This window comes from Lepidochelys kempii, chromosome 15 (assembly GCF_965140265.1).
Source record: "Lepidochelys kempii isolate rLepKem1 chromosome 15, rLepKem1.hap2, whole genome shotgun sequence".
NCBI lineage: Eukaryota > Metazoa > Chordata > Testudines > Cheloniidae > Lepidochelys > Lepidochelys kempii.
The window spans coordinates 987,187-1,006,731 of NC_133270.1; the positions used below are offsets into that span (position 1 = coordinate 987,187).

The 19,545-nt window shown below is 45.5% G+C and overlaps 1 protein-coding gene across 18 annotated transcripts in view; it reads right to left on the bottom strand.

Annotated features, from left to right (window-relative positions):
• HORMAD2 (HORMA domain containing 2) overlaps positions 1 to 19,545 on the bottom strand; it is a 107,831-nt gene that overhangs the window by 73,467 nt on the left and 14,819 nt on the right. For 14 of the 18 annotated variants that reach the window (XR_012155165.1, XR_012155162.1, XR_012155166.1 and 11 more), the window contains exons 2-10: positions 17,620 to 17,708; positions 16,148 to 16,292; positions 14,243 to 14,306; positions 12,604 to 12,640; positions 9,717 to 9,737; positions 8,211 to 8,237; positions 6,803 to 6,870; positions 1,960 to 2,111; positions 711 to 961 (exon numbers count right to left, since the gene is read on the bottom strand). Coding sequence is in view for 14 of the 18 variants with exons in the window: in XM_073313620.1 (XP_073169721.1) it covers positions 711 to 961; positions 1,960 to 2,111; positions 6,803 to 6,870; positions 8,211 to 8,237; positions 9,717 to 9,737; positions 12,604 to 12,640; positions 14,243 to 14,306; positions 16,148 to 16,292; positions 17,620 to 17,670 (816 nt within the window). In the remaining 4 variants the exon portion in view is untranslated. The remainder of the gene's footprint in view (positions 1 to 710; positions 962 to 1,959; positions 2,112 to 6,802; positions 6,871 to 8,210; positions 8,238 to 9,716; positions 9,738 to 12,603; positions 12,641 to 14,242; positions 14,307 to 16,147; positions 16,293 to 17,619; positions 17,709 to 19,545) is intronic. The other 4 variants (XM_073313613.1, XM_073313616.1, XM_073313618.1 and 1 more) reach the window with 4 other exon arrangements.

Here is a 19,545-nt window from a genome sequence, read left to right on the forward strand (position 1 = left end):
ATCGGATGCATACCGTGGAAACTGCAGCAGACTTTATATATACACAGAGAATATGAAACAATGTATATATAAAGTCTGCTGCAGTTTCCACGGTATGCATCCGATGAAGTGAGCTGTAGCTCACGAAAGCTCATGCTCAAATAAATTGGTTAGTCTCTAAGGTGCCACAAGTACTCCTTTTATTTTTGCGAATACAGACTAACATGGCTGTTACTCTGAAATCAGTTCCCCATCATTCTGCCTTCCTTCCTACACTGCCAGCATGCAATCCTAGGAGTTGTACCAGTGATTTCAATGAGGCCATGATTTCACCCCCAGTGTTCAAGACTAGAGACATTATTACAACGTCCAAACCAAGAGTTTTAGCACCAGCAGCCGTTGTACAGGTTTTCACCCATAGATTGTAAAGCTCTTTACAAGGGTGGGTTAGTGTCTTTAGCCTCGTTTTGCAGATGGGGAAAATGAGACACAGAGAGAGGATGTGACTTGCCCAGTGAGTCAGTGCAATGTTGGGAAAAAAACGTTAGGTCTACTCACGTCTAGCACCCTGCTCATGGCACTACAGCACTGCTGCCATACCTCAGAATACTGCTAAGCAAGAACAAGTTAAAGCTGGAATTCTTAGAAAACATCTCTCTTTTCAGGGGAGACTATAAAGGCAGAGCCCACTCCCCACAGTAACTGCTGGTGACTTGGAGCCATTTCCTTACCTTGGTACTACCCTCTTCTTCTTCGTCACAATCCAGCCCTTGATGGGAGATCTCAGTAGGGCCGGTCTCCTGGATCAGGCTGCTTCCCAATGTCCTCATCCTCTTGCTCTCAGTTGTCACTCTTACTTTCAGGATATGAAACCCAGTGGATATGGACCCAACTTTCAGGTTGACAGGATCTCCATCAAACAACAGGTTATCTGGGCTGCTGTCTTCCTTAAAGCCAGGGGGCTGGTAATCATCAGGAGTTACTGTGCAGGAAAGAGGGTCCTCGGTTGATAGAGAGACTAAATTCTAAGCCACTTTAATCTGCAATAATGGACAAATCCAGAACCTAGCCCAAGTAATTAGGCACGGCTCTGGATAGATTCAATTGGGGTGTGAAGTGCAAAGGAAACATCGTCCCCAGGACATCAAAGCTTCTGCAGCCCAATGGTGAGAGAAGCCTCCACAAGTCTTTCTGCAGCCCCCTGTTGCCCAGATATACGTGGGTAACCCCACTATCTTCATATTCTCCCCTCATTTATATCATCTAACCCAGCTGAAGGCAGTGAGGTTGAAGAGGTGCAACTGGGCAGCATTTGCTCTACAGAATCTTTATTAATAGTGAAGATACACAAGAAAGAAAGAGACCAGTTTAACGTCAGATCGAAGTTTGTGGGGCTGGCACCTAGGAGGAAAAAATATCTTTTTATGTGTAAACTTGCAGTGGCTTGGTGGTCTAGTGGAAACCTCCTGCTTTGTATGTAAATTCAAATCCTGGCTAATCTCTTACAGAAGTAATAAAAATTCTGTCCTACGATCTATTATGCAAGATGTCAGACTAGATTATCATAACAGTCCTTTCTGGCTTCAAAGTCTATTAACAGAGCACATTTGATCCAGAGTCACTCAGAGATAATAAACTTGGGCCTCTGTGTTGCCATTTATACACTCACTTTCTGGAGAAATACCAACCTAGCCAAGTATGTTTGCGCCTCATACTGAGGTAAAGGGAAAGGATGTGTCCCTTTTCCATTGCTCAGCTGTATTTCTTACACAGTTTGTGACTATTTCCTTAAAAAGCAGGTGCCACATCTTTATGCACTGAATGGCACTATTCTATTTTGCATGCTGTCTCAACACAACAGCTTTCTGGGTCCAGATTTCACCTTTCTAGTCTTTGTTCCCTTTTACGGTGGCATGCGTTGCTCATGGGAGCTAACAGGAGGGGAAATCAGCTCGACGGGGCAGACTGTTCTCCACTTACCATCACTGTAGTAAAAGAGTTTCATGGTGAGGGTAATGTCATTGGGAAGGGGCCCGAGGTTCTGCATTAAGAGGTACAGCTTACGGATCAGCAGGATGCTACCTTTCTTAATCTCTTCACTGCTCACCCCCTTTGCAAAGCTCATTTTGGTGCTGTAGCCAAAACAAAAGAGCAACTGAATCATTAATGTCCAAACCCCAATTAAAAATATTCAGCTCCCACTGGTTTGTCTTGCACTACAGTAACAGAGCTTCAGTGCTTTCATGTAGGCCTAACATGAATAGGGAAGTGACGCAGACTTTCAACAGTGGGAGATGGCATGAAGGAACACAATAGTCCAGGGTTAAGAATCGTGTAATTGACAAGTGAACAGATATTGTAACTGGGGCAATAAACTTCATTATACAAGCGTCATGATTCACTTGTTAGTACATGACTAAATTGGGCACAAGCAGCCACAATGCAAGTGCCTTTCACCTACTTGACTAGCTTCTAAATAATTTTCCTCTAAGGAATGGGGGGAATTGGGTGAGAATCACATGTACAACAAACTCAAAGAGGTTATGTTCAAGTCCGTCCTGTTCTAATTGAAGTGCGTTGAATGCCCTAACTTCAGTCCTAACATGACATGCTAGTCCAGGGATAAAATTTTCAAGCGTGCCTAAGAGACACAGGACCCTAACTCCATTGATTCTCAGTGAGACTTAGGCTCCTACATGTAGTTTATTCAAAGAACAGGACATTTTAATGAGGCCTGTAACCCATTTAGAAAGTCTTTGAGGGCATACAGGCTTGCTACCAAAAGTTACAAAAAGTTGAGATGATTTAAGAAAAGGCTTTTTTCTGGAAAGATAAAAGGACGTAGCTCTAAGTATGTCTAGTGAGTAGAGTTTAGTGTCTGTAGGAGAATCTTGAAGCTTATGAAAACATATTGGTAAGGCAATAAATTATATGGAAGACCAAAAATGCTTTTGGTAAAAAATCTGGATGATGCCTTAGGAAACAAAGCATACAGAGAATGAACCATCAAATCTTGAATTTTGGTTATCCTGTCAGCCAAGGTGATGACTACCAAACACACAGTTTTAACAGAGAAGTAAAAATAGGAGCTGCAGGAACGGCGAACCGTTGACACTGGGAGCTGCGGGGAGCCGTGCCTGTGGACGGTCAACATAAACAAAATGTCTCGCGGCCCACCAGGGGATTATCCTGACAGGCAGCGTGCCAAAGGCTGCCGACCCCTGTTTTAGTGACTGCAGCAGTCACTGAACATACTGCAGCGTCAGACATCCAGTGAGGCTTGCAGAGCTGTCTTGGCCACCAACTGGCCTTCTGTAGCCACTGCCTTCAGTTCATCTATGGTCTCCCGAGGAGGTTTTTCAGACAGATGTAAAACCTTTCCCCTGAAGAAAATTGTTGTTAGCCAATAAGGTTGATCATCAGCTATGCGAGTCTGCAAACTAGCAGATGAGTAAACTTTTCTCCCCAGAAGATCCATCTGCTTCGGCTCCTTGTTCCTGGGTTTAGTTTAGGGGGCCCAGACAGCTTAGAGCTTTCCTAAGCTATCACTACAACCAAAGACCCATGGCCTGGCTGTGTGACAAAGTAGTCAAACGCCTCAAAAAGTACAAATGATCTGCCCTCTTAGATGGCAAACTCGAGAATGCCTTTCATTAATAGGCATGGTCCAACAACCCTGGGATACCGGGTGCAGGATGTCAATAAGTTATGTGACCTCTCCTGCACATTCTCCAGGAGAATCTCTAAAGTACCCACCATTCTTTTAAGGAGGTCCTTAAACGCCCTGACATTGCGTATTGTGGACATATCAGACAGAGTCATGGTCTTGTCAGATGGCCAGGGAACAGGCTGGTCCTCATAGTCCTCCATGAGGACTTCCTCACCAATTTTCAGGAGTTCCTGATGAGATGAATGAGACTCCCTAAAAGAATCCCTAAGGGAAAAGGGCAATTTTACTCTGGATCTCGATGAATCTCTTGAAATCCTGGGAGTGGGTTGGCTTCTGAAGGCCTCTCCCTTAGCCTAAAGGGACAAGCCAATAAACCCAAGGTTCACGTAAAAGCAGAGGATAACAAATGATTAAACAGGAATAGGAGTGAGGGTCACAGGGTCAAAAGCAGGAAGCCAGAGTGGGACGCTGAGCAGAGAACCCCAGACAAGGCCCACTGCTCCTCGAAGGCGTCCAGGGAGCCAGTGGATGCGGCCAAGAGGAACTCTGCGTGGATATGTGAGCAAAGCAAGAAGCGGAAGAACCCCACAGTCACAGGGCACCTCTCTGTCCAGCATCCTCCTCTTGGTATGGTGGATGGCCACTTTGGTCAGCACCAGGAAGAAGATGACCAGGAGGTCTTGTAACTTCATGGGGCCACGGATAGGATGTGCAGACATCAGAAGGTCCGGGGAAAAGTGCAGCCAGAAGCTGAGGAGAAGGTTCTGGAGGAGCCAGAAAAGGGGCTGCAGCCTGGTGCATTCGAGATAGATGTGCACCAGGATCTCCCTCATGCCACAGAAGGGGAAAGTGTCAGGAAGGGGGCTGTACTGCACCAAGTACATGCCTGTGCACACGGTTCCATGAAGGAGCCACCAAAGAATATTCCCAGCGGGCCATGGAACCAAAGCGGAATACAGACTGGCCCAGCAGGGCTCCTCACCGTCCACAGGTGGTAGGAGGCCCTGCCATTTGGTGTCGGGGCAGGAGACGAGGGTGAAGAAATTAGAAGTATGGAGCATGAGCAAGTGCAGCTGTGTCCTAGGCATGGTTCAGTAACGCAGAGAGTGCGGCCGGAGCTCGCGGGGGCAGGCACCGATGACAAGGTCCAGAGGGCCAGGGGCAGGCGGGGAGCATCCTCCCACAGGCTGGTTCTTGACACACATAAATAAGCAGTCGATGGAAGAGGCTGAGGTCTCCACAGAGACCAAGAGGGCCAGGTTTACAAACCACATGGGAAAGGCATATGATACTACAAATGTGGAAACCAGGGCATGAGACCTCTCTGAAGCACTCCTTCCAAGGCCATTCACATGTTGCTAGGTGAGGTGGAGACTTCCTAGAAGGGCTCCTGATGCTGTGCAAAGATGAGGATGCAAATGTATAAAATTCCTTTCACAGAGGTGGTGATTCCTGAGGTGTAGGAAGGGGAAGAGACTCACATCTGACAGCATAGGAGATAGTCAGCAACACCACAGAGGTTGGACACAGAAAAAATTTCATCTTCGGAACATTCGGCTGTGGTACCAAAAGAGTCCTGTATACTGGAGAAAAAGGACAGAAATCTAGCAATGGGGACTCCTGTTCCAAAGTGATAGAAGGTGATGTCAAAGCAACTTTAGTGGATGAAGAAGGAAGCACCCATGACTCCAAGATGCCCACAGTACCGAGATAATGTTGTCAGTCACCGAAGGTATAGGATGCAGTACCATAGCTAAGGAACATGAGCCTCCCAGTCTTTGAAGGCTCACAATACCAATGTGGTTTCAAAGGAGCCATTTTAGACAAGTCCTCTTCTTTGTTGGTACCAGGGATGGCAATTGATGCTGAGCCCTGTCTGGAGATCTTTCTTCTTTTCTGGCTCCGGCAGCAGGAACTACTGATTGACCTGAGGAGGACTGACAAGAAGACTCAGAGTGCTTGAGAGCAGCATGAAGTCTTCTGAGGACAAAGATCTATCTGCCAGAGAGATGTCTCTTATATCTGAATCACTCATTGAAACTGGTTTCAAAGCCAGAAGAGACTGTTCCCAAGGGGGTACCTCAGAGTCAGACACACTCCATGTAGATCTTTCCATTAAAAATAATTTTACACTGGCATCATGAGCCCTCTGTATGTGCTTAGAAAGAGCTATAAATGGCACACTAGCTAGGGATATGAGACTCCCTTAAACACTTTCTAGATGCATCATGGGCAGGCAGAACAGTCTTGCAGGCAGGGCAGATTTTAAAGCTCAGAGACCTGTTCTCTGCCATCAGACTTATTCCTTGGTACTGAGGAAAGACTCATAGAAAGCAAAATTGCTTTAATTTATGTTTGTTTGTTTTAGCAGCAAGCTTAACTAAAACTTACCAAGAAAATACACTAACTCCAAGCTAACTACCTACAACCCTAAAACTACTAAAATGCTAAGAGGAAGCAGGAGGACACTGTGGGCTGTGACTTGCTACCATGGGCAGTGAGAAAGAACTGAGTAGCTGTTGGGGCTGCCCCTCCTTTTACACCCTGCCGTAGGGGGCAGATGGGGCACATGTACAGCCCCAGCAGACACTGCCAGCTAAAAGATTCCAGGCTCACGCACACAGGGCACATACACCTACAGTGGGAGCCGAACAAATGTTTGAAGAAGAACAATCCCCATGGTGTCAATATTATGCTGCACGCCAGGGTGGGTCATTGGCAGCCAGAGATTGAACGAGGGACCTCTGAATTTCAAAGCACGACACTACTGCCTAAAGTACAACACCCTGCTCAGTTAGCCGAGGCTGCAGTAGGCTCATCAAACTCTATGTGTGGCCCAGCCGCCACCAGCAGAGTGCTACACAGAGTGGGTGTGGGATACATCAATCTTGTCCTTAATTCAGCTCTGCTGCATCTAGATGTTACAGCACGTGTACTGTGATATGTAAGCTCATCAGCGCAGGAGTTCAGATCCTGCAGGATGCTGAGTGCCCTTAATTTCCACTGAGTTCAATGGCAGATGAAGCCATTCAGCACCTCGTGATATTGGAGGGGTGCATGATACAATCACAAGGGACAGTTTTCACTTTAAAAATGTTTTGATGAAGCAAATTTATCACTGTGTATTTTTCAGAAATAAAACAGAGCCATTACCTGAGGATGTCCATCTGGGGCCCGTCCTTTGTATACTTGAATTTGAACTGATACAGCTCAGTCACCCTCTAGACATTCACAAAGGGAGCAGAAAAAAACAAGTCTTTCAGCAACATGCTGCCAAAGAAAGCTCAATAGATTGTGCAGGAAACTCTCTGGTGTCCATGCTTCCTCATTCCTACGCCTGTCTAGCAGCATCAAATTATTGACTAGGCTCCATTTTGATTTCAAAAATCATCTGCAGATTTTCTTAAAAGAAGCAAATACAAACCCACTTCTGGGCTGAGAAGAAACATGAGAAACTCCAACTCAAAAGGAAGTTGGGGGAGAAAAAGCAGGAGCCACTTAAAACAGGAGGTCATAATGCAAACGGCATGCGAACTAGAGCGTACACCAGTGACGCTACGGTTCGGGCTGGTTGAAAATTCCGCATCCAAATGGGTTTCTGATGGAACACTGGGTTTCTGACTAAATAATTTTTTGTCAAAATTTTTTGCCTGAGCACAGAAAAATGTCGATTTTGAAATGCTGCTGCAGGGTCTCATGGGAGCTGTAGTCCAGGTGCCTCTTGCTCCCATTTTCCTCGAGGGCCAGGCTCCCCAGCCAGACTACATCTGTGTGATGCACCCGGGCCACGCAACTGCCATTGCCAAGAGGGACCTGTGGTGCACCCTGGCCATGCCCTTCCCTTGCCAAGAGGGGGCCTGTGGTGCATCATGGGAGATGCAGTCCTTCAAGGGAACTCATACAGGTGAATGGGAGCGTGAGGTTTTGGATCTACAACTCCTGTGGGACAGCGGCAGCAGATCAGAATGAAAATATTTCCGTTTTCGATATTTTGCTGAAAACTCAACATTTTCTGAGGAAAATAAGAAACCATAAACAGCTCTGGCTATAACACATTTAAAGGGCATTTCGGTAAGGTTTTGGAGGGGGATACTAATCCCAGCCTTGGTAGCCAAGTATATGGAGTAAATTCTTGCTCTTCTTCCATGAGCCGCATTGCGGGGCAGTGGAACAGTAGTGGATGGGCAGAGGTTCCGTCTTTACAGGACAGATGACGACATAAGGAACAGTGTGCATTATCCTCAGCTCCTGCTTCTGGTCTTCAGCAGAAGGGAGCAAGGTCCTACCTATGCCCCTAAGCTACCCAACAAGCAACACCAGGTGCAACAGACAGGCCCACAGCCTAGTACTCAAGAGGAGCACTGGATCACCACTCTGCCTGGCATCCGAGTTGGTCTGCTGGGGTGAAGGAATAAGAGAAAGAGGTAGCTTATGTCTCCTCGCTCAACCATGCATACCTGTCAAATCAAGGCAGAATTTAACCCTATGAGCCCATTCCAAATATAGTACAACTCACCCCTGCAATTGATTTCCCCCTAAGTAGAGCTTGACTACTCCTTACCTGTGGCTCCTTGGGATTGGTGTAAATCTGTTTTAAGAAAGTACAGTGAATGCATCTTTCTCTCTGATAAAATGTAGAGGTGAGACGTAATCAAACAACTGAATCTCTATCATGCCCTAAGAACACGGGGTATGTCTAGATTGCAATCATGGGTAGTGATTAGGGTGACCACCCATCCCTTCGCTTAAGCGATGTCTCCTGACCATTTTAAACATTAAATTGATACTTATCATAATTGCATGGTATACTGGAGGGTAGCAGAAATCTACACTTGATACGCTAAGGTAAATTGTGTTTCCCTAAAATGTCCCTTAAAATAAAGCGCTGTCCCTTATTTTTCGTGTGGCTTTCCCTTATTTCCATCCAACAAAGGTGGTCGCCCTAGCTGTGACTGCAGCTTGAGCTGATATACCCAACCTAGCTTTAATCTCACTAGCTTGGGTATGGGAACAGTGAAGCTGCTGGTTTGGGGCTGACTTGTATAGCCCAGGCCAATGCTTGCAATGACGCAACTTCACTGCTCCGGGGGCAAGCGCTCCATAAAAGATCAAACCATATGACTGTCTATACAATAGCCTTCCTCTGGCAGCAGCCAATACCTGTTGCTGCAGAGTAAGGTGGAAAAAACATCCATGATGTGAAATTTTGCAGGGCTCAGGGGAGAGCCCATCCTGACCCTCACCAGCGATCAATGAATGCCCTCATGCATGAGGATTAGTTACCCGGATCTTCGCTATGGTGTCTAGAATACCTACAAGTGCTTTACAAAGGTACATGTCGGAGGCTGGCCGTGCACAATCTCTGCAACACCAAGGGTGCCAATGGCAACTTGCCAGAAACCTGAGGGCTAAAGGGTTTGTCCCATCAATGGTAACAAGAAGACAACTAAAGAGAATGCTCATTGAGATGGGAAGGGAAGGAGGCAGTTGCCCATTTCTGTTTGGGGCACAGGCAGAAAGAAGCAGCAATGCGAAGCACATGGCAGTGCTTGTAATCAGTATCCTAGACCTGGGCTCTGATTATGCTACAGACTTCTGCTGGCACAGGTACATCAGCCAGGGGTATAAAGAAGCCTCTACAGCAGACGCAAATATACCAGCAAAACTGTGCTTTTACTGGGATTGCTTGCTTTGCTGGTAGGGGGTTGTTTTACTTTAGTTGGATCCACACTGGGAGCACTCTGCCAGTATTATATGCTGGTGTTCCTATACCAGTAAACTGTTCCTAGTGTGGACATGGCCGTAGTGATTTAAGGATGAATATTCTGCACCACTGATGGAAGCGAAAGCTGCATCCAGCAAATGTTCCCATGCAACCTACGACATTAACATTTATCTTGTGAAGAGAGAAGCTATTGCTCCAAACTGAGGCTAACTCCATTGCCATGAGCTCTTTAACGCTCCCTAAGTACGGACAGAGATGGGCAGAAGGGCCCTTAGTTTAACGTCTCATCCAACCACCGTGGGGGAAGGAAAACACCTTGCATTCATTTAACGGATGACTTACTGCCAGGACAGCCATATGTAACTGGAAGAGAAGATAAGAGCCTAGTCAAAATCTAAGTGCCTCGAGTAATGAAGGAGTAAATACATTCAATGGTTTGCAAGTCAGGGCTTTTCATACATACCCTTGCTAATTCAGATGCACTTGGGTGCAACATCAGTGACACCCTGTGGCCAGTTTTATTAACTACATCAGGGGTCGGCAACCTTCAACGCAAGGCCTATCAGGGTAATCCGCTGGCGGCCGCGAGACATTTTCTTTATGTTGACCATCTGCAGGCACAGCCCCCTGCACCTACCAGTGGCGGCGGTTTGCCATTCCCGGCCAATGGGAGCTGCGGGAAGCGGCGGCCAGCACATCCACAGCTGCCTGCCGCTTTCCACAGCTCACATTGTCAGGAATGGGAGCTGCGGGGGGGTCGCATCAACGTAAACAAAAAGTCTCGTGGCCCACCAGCGGATTACCCTGGTGGGCCGCATGCTGAAGGTAGCCGACCCTGAACAACAATCACATTTTTCGAAAGATCTATAAATAAGGCCCTACCAAATTAACGGCCATGAAAAACACATCACAGACCATGAAATTTGTCTCCCCCAGTGAAATCTGGTCTTTTGTGTGCTTTTACCCTATACTATACCGATTTCAAGGGGGGAGACCAGCATTTCTCAGATTGGAGGTACTGACCCAAAAGGGAGTTGTGTGGGGGTCGCAAGGTTATTTTAGGGGGGGAATCATGGTATTGCCACCCTTACTTCTATGCTGCCTTCAGAGCTGGGCGGCCAGAGAGTGGCGGCTGCTGACTGAAGGCCCAGCTCTGCAGGCAGCAGCACCCAGGAGTGGCAATCCCAGACCAGGCCATCCTTAATTCTGCCCTGCTGCTGGCGGCGGCTCTGTCTTCAGAGCGGGGCTCCTGGCCAGCAGCCGCCGCTCTCCAGCTGCCCGACTCTGAAGGCAGCACTGCTGCCTGCAGCAGTAAGCTTAGCAGTACAGCACCACCCCCTACAATAACCTCGTGACCCTCCCCTCCCCTCCTTTTTGGGTCAGGACCCCTACAATTACAACACAGTGAAATTTCAGATTTAAATAGCTAAAAATCATGAAATTTACTATTTGTTAAATCCCATGACCATGAAATTGACCAAAATGGACTGTGAATTTGGTAGGGCCCTATCTATAAAATAGCTGTACATCCAGTCTTGCCTCACAGTGTTCTCGCTTAACAGATTCCTTCTATTTAAAGCTCCTTGATACTGGCAGCCTTTTCTATTCAAGTCCAATGTAAGATCCCTTTTTTATTATGAATCTCACTGTTTTTACCCCACCTGCCATTAGCAACGAGGTTTCAGTCTTTGATCTCTGATATGGACTTCCTCACAGACACCTAACACCTTGTTCACCTATGGACTGCACTATGGCAAGGAACTGTACTTGACACTAGCCTTGTAAACCACTCGAAAGCTTTGGCTAGAGAAAGCATTAGTTCACTTGCTGACTGAAACAAAGGAACTGCCTCAGTAGATCAAACCAGTGACCCACCTGGCCTAGTACCATCTCCATGACGCTGACTAGAACCAGATGCTTCAAAGGAATGTGCAAAAAACCTGGAGGAGTGGATAATTATGGAATAACTGCTCACAGGAGTTTTTTCCTAATCCCTATCAGTTAGAAGTTGATTTATGTGCTGAAGTATGAGGGTTTGAATCTCTTCTAAATGGTGGAGACCATTATCTATTTAAAGCTGACTGTTTGATTTGTCGGTAAGCAAGTATTTGAGTTCAGAACATTTCACATCATTTCATCTACGACAACAGTAGAATTGACATAGACAAGCGTCAGTCTGATCAGCAGTGCAGATATTGACAAAAATCCATCTGATTTAGGTAAGAGTCATTCAGATATAGATCACAGTCTGATGAACAACGCTGATACACAGAGAGCAATCAGCACTTTATATTTACAGGTCAGATTTTCCTCAGATTGCGTAAGTGAGGGCTGGGATTACTTAAAAATGTGCATTTATTCTGAAACCAGGTACTCAAGCCTTGTATTTGAAAGAATACAAAAAGGAAAGGAAATCTAAACTCAGGGCAGGTCTACACTTAAAAACGTTGCATTAGCACAGCCGCACGCCGCCGTAGTATTTAAGTGAAGACGCTCTTAGGTCTTCCGTTGGCAGAGCTAATCCACCTCTGTGAGAGGCAGTAGCTCTATCAATAGGAGAAGCTTTTCTTTCAGCATAGCGCTGTCTGTCTACATGGGGTGGGGGGTGGTTGGTTAGTATAACAATGTCGCTCGGGGGTATGGATTTTTCACACCCCTGAGCAATGTAGTTACACCAATATAAGTCTGAGGTGTAGACCTGACCTCTATATGGAAAACAGAGATGACAACAAAATGAAGAAAAAGGAAAAGAGGAAAGAAAGGCAAGGAGACGGTAAAAGAAGGGGTGAAGGAAAGAGGGAGCAGAGAAGAATATGGGAAAAAACAAAGGCAGGGAGAGAGATTTGCTTTGACTGACAGAATCTGCATCCATCCATTAAAAGATGTGAATGTAGAACAGAGAATGCAGGGGAGAACCCTGCAGCCTGCAAATTAGTGTGGAAACCATTCACAACAAGCAAGTCTAGACACTAATAATGGTTACTACGCTACGGCACGTTACAAAGGAGTAAGAGTCCACGTCACAAACACACAGAGCAGCTTTCCTTCGTCCCCTGTGGCACAGATCTCTATTGTGTACTTGTTCTGTATGTACAGTTTCCACTGGGATCACTGGCGAATATATAGAAGAGATGCTCCCTGCAGGAATGCACAAGGAAAACTGGAGCGGAATTTTGCCCATTGTTAGTGAAGAAAGATAATATTACCAAAATATCAAACAAAAACTTACATAGTTCTTTTCCAAAGCATCAAAACAGCCCTGAATCCTGCCAGGAAAGAAATGTTAGTAACTAGTCATGCCAGTCTAGCAGCATCACTTATTAGATGGAGTTTAGAGTGCACATTTACAAACATTAAGAAGTACGGAGCTGACAGCATTTTTAGCTTGTAACGCCCTCTTCAGGTCACTCAGCAATTAAGGGTCTCTTCTCCCCTCCATATGTGTGCACAGTTTATACACTAAGGCTCTGGTCCTGTGAACACTTCTTACCAGGCGTCCTGGGACTACTCAAAATAGTAAACCCTAGACTGGGTAGTAATGGCCAGATCGTTGGCCCCATTCTGGCCTCTTTGTGCTGATGGATCCAGCCAGCTGGTGTTCCTTTGGCATAGCTATGAGGAAGGAGGCATGGCTGGAGTGCTGCTCCAGTCATGACTTTAGGCTGCTCTAAACTATCCTGAGACAGTGCAGAACTGGCCCCAGGACTGGAGAACTGCATATGGCTCCTCTGCAGCCTCCTCATCTGAGCCTGGTGTTTACAGGACACAGCAGATAGCTGAGCCATAAGTATTTGCAGGATTGGGCTCTTACAGTATTTAAGCAACACAGAAGTGCTGAAGTGAGCTGTAGCTCACGAAAGCCTATGCTCAAATAAATGTATTAGTCTCTAAGGTGCCACAAGTCCTCCTTTTCTTTTTACAGAAGTGCTACACTCCCTATAACAACTCCCTCTGCAGATAGGAAGGAGTAATGCCATGTTTCTGAAACCTGAAGAAGAGTTCTGTATACGCTTGAAAGCTTGTCTCTCTCACCAACAGAAGTTGGTCCAACACAAGATATTACCTCACCCACCTTTCTCTCTCTGTTTCTGAAATGCATTTCTTAACTAGAACTCTAGAAAGCTAAGGGCCTAGTTATGCCCCCAGAAACAGACACAACTTCCACTGAAGAGAAAAAACGGCACATATTAGTTAAAAATCAATCAAGCATATAAAATCACTTTAAAAACTAGAAATAGCAAATATGTAACCTATGGAAACAAGTAACCTCACAACGTTGTTTAGAGTGAGCCTCATTCCTCCCTTACCTGCTTTGTTTGTTCAATTGAGGGCCTGATCCCGCTCTTATTGAGGTCAATGAGATCACATTTACATTGGAAGCTCGTTGGCGAGGGACCATGCCTTCGTTATATACGGTGCCAAGCACACACAGCTTTTATAATAAATCAGTGAGCACTGCTTTGGCAAATCCAGTATCATTGGCCCTGAAGGATTTCAAATTTAGGAAGTAAAGGCCTGTGGTACAATGCCATATTGCTGTTCAGCATAAACTTATCATAGGACTTGTCTACATGAACAGTTAGACTGCGGAAAACTGAGATTAAAACAACCCCACACAAGCTTGCTGCAGTCTAACTGCCTGAGTGCACCCTGCTGACGTGGGTTAACAGCTCTTTAATGCACCTTGAGCTCGTCCCATTTCAAAGAAGACTAGATTGAAGCGCTCCAGCAAACCGTCAATGGGTACCAGCAGGGTGCACACGGACATTGGAGTGCAGCAGACTAGTCCAGGATAGATTTATATCCCAGCTTGTCGTGGTCTAATTGTTCGTTTAGGCAAGCCCTAAGTTTCACTGTTATTCACTTACCACTTGACTATCTGCAGTGACCCGAGGCAGCTCTTATCTTCCCGAAGGATTTTTAGACAGAGATCTGCAAAACAAAAGTTAGCATCTAGTTACAAAGCATATCTGGAGCCACTGGGCAAACACTGAAATCAAGTCAGTCATCAACGTATGAAGTATTTTATCTGGAAACACTTCCTGAGCTGGAAGAATGGTTTTAACAGCATCCCAGGTGGGCTGACACAGGCTCACTGCTGTAGTTTACAATGCCAAAGACCTTTGCTGAAATACACTGAACTCTTCCAGGAAAAAGTACTGGGGTTACGGATTTATGGAGTGTGGCTTCATTTAGAAATGCCAGCAACTTCCTTTCCCCTCAGTCCCCATTCTCATCTTATTCTGGCACTTCCCAACAGCACCCTCTAGTTCTGCACTCTAGTGTTCACTAACACACAAATAAGCTAAACAACTGTGCTCAAAATAAGCTAACCCTGTGACGTTTCCCCACCGGGCTCCTGTGGCCCTTTCGTCCTCCAAGTTTAGGAGTTAGGATCCACAAGCAGAAAACTCCTAAAGTTGAAGCCAATGCTGATAGGCCAACCACAAAGGTGAATTAATGCCTTGGGGCCCAATCCTGCAGCTCTCTAAGGAATGAGTGGGTCAAATGTCAAGATTCTTGCACAGAAAGGCACTTGAAGATCTGAAATCTGATCAGAAAGACTGATGACCTTTCGGATGGAAAAATCAAAAGTCAAATTTGGGATTTCCTCTTCCGTCCTCAGCAGGCCATAATGAACAAGTGACCAGATTTCAAGATACAACTCTACGAGAACACGGAAATGAACTGTACCCCATTTCAAGCATAAATCAAGGATGATAAATCTATAGAGCTGGAAAATATGGAGTCGCTCCCTCTCCCCACCTTCAGATCCTAACTTAATATAAAGATGCAGATGAATCAAAGTTTCATCATATGGTGTGACCTTGCCACAAGTCTCACAATACCTTGTGTTTTTCTTAAAGCCTCATCTCTGAAGCCACGTGATTATGTGAGAATCTCAGTTTTCATTTACAGAATCTCCAGATTATGGAGAAAAGCTTGAAAATCTGACCCCTATGGCTGAAAAAACAGAAGGCAACAATAAAAAAAACCCTGACATTTATTATTTCTAAAAATCTATGATTTTTAAGCCAGTCTCGTGATTTTGCGGGAGCCTGACACATGGTTTTGGAATGCTTGGGATTGGCAATATTGATGAAATTGCTGAGTAATGAATGCAACTGGAAAACAAAACAAACATTAAGAGAAACAGCTGATGGTTGCCACTAGCTCTAAGGGTATGTCTACACTACAAAATTCGGTCAATTTCATAGAAGTCGATTTTTAGAAATCGATTTTATACAGTCAGTTGTCTATGTCCCTACTAAGTGCATTAAGTCGGCGTAGTGCATCGATTTATAGAGCGGTGCACTGTGGATAGCTACTTTTATTTTTAAAAATCTAATGATTTTTAAGCCAGTCTCGCAATTTTGGGGGAGCCTGACACATGGTTTTGGAATGCTTGGGATGGGCAATACTGATGAAATTGCTGAGTAATGAATGCAACTGGAAAACAAAACAAACATTGAGAGAAACAGCTGATGGTTGCCACTGGCTCTAAGTTGTCTTCCTGCCATAGGAGCTTTTCCTGTATCAGGGCTGCTGGATAAGGCCCATAGGCTCACATCCTGAAAGATATTTAGGTGCCTAATTCCCACTGATTTCAATAGAAATCTGGCACCTCCATACCGCGCGCTGAGGATTTGGGCCACGGTCAGCAATGTTCCTATAAAAGACTGAACTTGTCAAATTTGTGAACAGCACTGGACTAATCTGTACTGGGCAAAGATAATGCATAGAAACATAGTAGCATGCATTGAAAACATTACCATCTAAATAGCGAGTTCCATATGAGCTCTCTGGGAAGAGCCCTCTTAGGTACGTTATACAGGAGACAGAGATGGCCAAAAGCCTTTTCACCAGCACCATGGACTGCTGGTCAGTGGCAATTTTGTGTGGAAACAACACTGATTCCTGACAAAAGACAAAGACAAAAATATTACTGGTTTTAGACCCGTGCAAAGGCCCAGCGCCAGAGGGGAGAATCAGCAGGTTTAGAGGTAGTCTAAATTGGGGTAATTTTACCCTTTCTTTTGGTTTCCATAGTGTGTATGCCACTCACTCACATGTTGGTGGACTAAGTATAACTAGCTCAAGGAGCATCTAACACACTTAGCCCAAAGTTTATTGCTACACAAAAGCTTTTGCTCACAGTATTAATACATTGTCATACAGGCAGAGAACTATTGCCACAGTTCCACAGGGCTGGTGTCACTGATTCCAGTGACAAAAAAGGGCTCTGAGGTCTACACACTGGAAAAGAAGCACTATTCTGGGGGCGGGGGGGGGGGGGGGGGCTTCTCAACTGCTCAGATATTTTGAGTCCAGAAGGCAGACACAGCCTGCAGAAAGGCTTCCAACAAAACCAGAGGTTATAGGCAAATCCGGTTTCTAAAAGAATGTGGGATTCTGCTTAGTAAGAGCTAAGCACTCATACACTTTTCCATGCCTAGGACTCTGTTTATTATGAATAAGGCTAAGATTTTGCCATGGGCAATAAATAAAAATTCATGGGGCCCGTGACTTTTCCTAAAAATAACCACACACGCCACGGCAGAGACGCACAGCCCCAGCTGCAGCCCCCAATGCGGGGCAGGGGCACACGGCCCCAGCAGCAGCCCCCGCCGCAAGCTGCAGGGCAGGAGCATATGGCTCCGATGGCAGCTCCCACCGCGAGGCTATGTGGGGAGTATAGCCCCAGCTCCAGCCCCAGCCACGGCTCCAGCTGCTGACAGCTGAAGAAGTCACGAAGGTCCAGTAAAACCACGGAATCTGTGACTGCCGCGACCTCCATGACTAAATCGTAGCCTTAATTATGAATACTAAACAGCAAGTAGTGGTGACGATCTAGCGGTCCCTTCTGATCTTCATGACACCTGGTATTAACATGCAAAATCTCTGCGAAAAGGAGTCCCACTACCCATTCATTGTCTTTTTCTCCTCTAGGGCGGCTCTGCAAGCCCTAGGACTTTTACGTAGCCAAGCACCAGTATCCAGCACCTCAGCACCGATTCGCCTACAAATCCTCAGGCTGCTTAGCCAGCATCTTCTTGGCTACCCTGGCCTGGAGACAACTGTTTTCAAAACCCAACAAAGACACAGTGTAATCAGCACTGAGTACACTGCCTGCCCTGGGAGCAAGGGATGGGAATGGTAATCAAAGCTAGGTTTCCAGCTCTGCAGGGCTGAGTACTACTAGGCCAGCACGTTGATCAGTAACATTAAGTCCTAAATCCTGTACCTTGGAGGTTTTATGCTTCTGCCCAGTGTGTGAGAGCTGAGCCATGGCCATAGCATTTCAAAGTGCTGCCTTCCACATGCAATTAGAACCTGCAGAGAAATAGACATTAACCACTTGGCAAATACAGGATTCCTGAAATTTCTCATCTTCCTGAGCATAAGAACCAGACTGCATAAGAACTCTCTCCAGGACTGAAAGCCGAGCTCTTGCCAGGACAGCTAAATGGTGTCAGATTGATGTCACTCTGTGCCACAGTTTGGAAGTTCACATGGCAGGAAGAACACCTCATTATCTATAAACAAACTGTCAATAGTACTGGAAATTCAGGGCCAGATCCACAGCTGGTGGAAATTGTTGTGGCTCCAGAGACTTCAATGGAGCTAGGCCAATTTACATCAACTGAGGATCTGGCTCTCTCTCTCTTTGACAGAGGTGCTTTTAATCCTCATGCTGGTGCACAGAACAGTGCTACTGCTCAGAAATGCTGAGCCGACTCCCAGACAGCTGTTTTAACAATCCAAAGAGCATTGTGCTTTTAAAAGAGCACTGTTGAGCTGAAAGCAAAATATTAATCTTGACCCATTTTAAGCCTCTATCTGAAACATCCCACATTATATTTTTAAAATAATAGTAATCTCCATTTATCTTCCATAGAAATATAGGGATTTAATCCCCTTTTAAGTGAGAATTTTATCGGAGCCTGCCTACTGAGCCACTATAGATGTCTTCATAATATAGCATTTTTTACCTTCAAAATTCTTGACAAACATTAACAAACTAATGCTCACTACATTCCCCAAAGGTAGAGAAGCATCATAGAATCATAGAAGTGGAAGGGACCTCGAGAAGTCATCTAGTCCAGTCCGCTGCACTCAAGGCAGGACTAAGTATGATCTAGACCATCCCTGATAGGTCTTTCTCTAACCTGCTCTTAAAAGTCCCCAATGATGGAGATTCCACAACCTCCCTAGGGAATTTATTCCAGTGCTTAACCCCTCTAACAGTTAGGAATTTTTTCCTACTGTCCAACCTAAACCGTCCTTGCTGCAATTTAAGCCCATTGCTTCTTGTCCTATCCTCAGAGGTTAAGAAGAACAATTTTTCTCCCTCCTCCTTGTAACAACCTTTTACATACTTGAAAACTGTTATCATGTCCCCTCTCAGTCTTCTCTTCTCCAGGCTAAACAAACCCAATTTTTTCAATCTTCCCTCATAGGTCATGTTTTCTAGACCTTTAATCATTTTTGTTGTTCTTCTCTGGACTTTCTCCAATTTGTCCACATCTTTCCTGAAATGTGGAGCCCAGAACTGGACACAATACTCCAGCTGAGGCCTAATCAGTGCAGAGTAGATCGGAAGAATTACTTCTCGTGTCTTGCTTACAATACTCCTGCTTAGACATCCCAGAATGATTTTTGCTTTTTTGGCAACAACGTTACACTGTTGACTCATATTTAGCTTGTGATCTACTATGACCCCCAGATCCCTTTCCGGAGTGCTCCTTCCGAGGCAGTCTTTTCCCATTTTGTATGCGTGCAACTGATTGTTCCTTCCTAAGTGCAGTACTTTGCATTGTCCTTATTGAATTTCATCCTATTTACTTCATACCATTTCTCCAGATTGTCCAGATCATTTTGCATTTTAACCAAAGAACCATAGAAGACTAGGGTTGGAAGAGACCTCAGGAGGTCATCTAGTCCAATCCCCTGCTCAAAGCAGGACCAACACCAACTAAATCATCCCAGCCAAGGCTTTGTCAAGCCAGGCCTTAAAAACCTCTTAGGATGGAGATTCCATAGAATCATAGAATATCAGGGTTGGAAGGGACCTCAGGAGGTCATCTAGTCCAACCCCCTGCTCAAAAGCAGGACCCATATCCAATTAAATCATCCCAGCCTGGGCTTTGTCAAGCCTGACCTTAAAAAC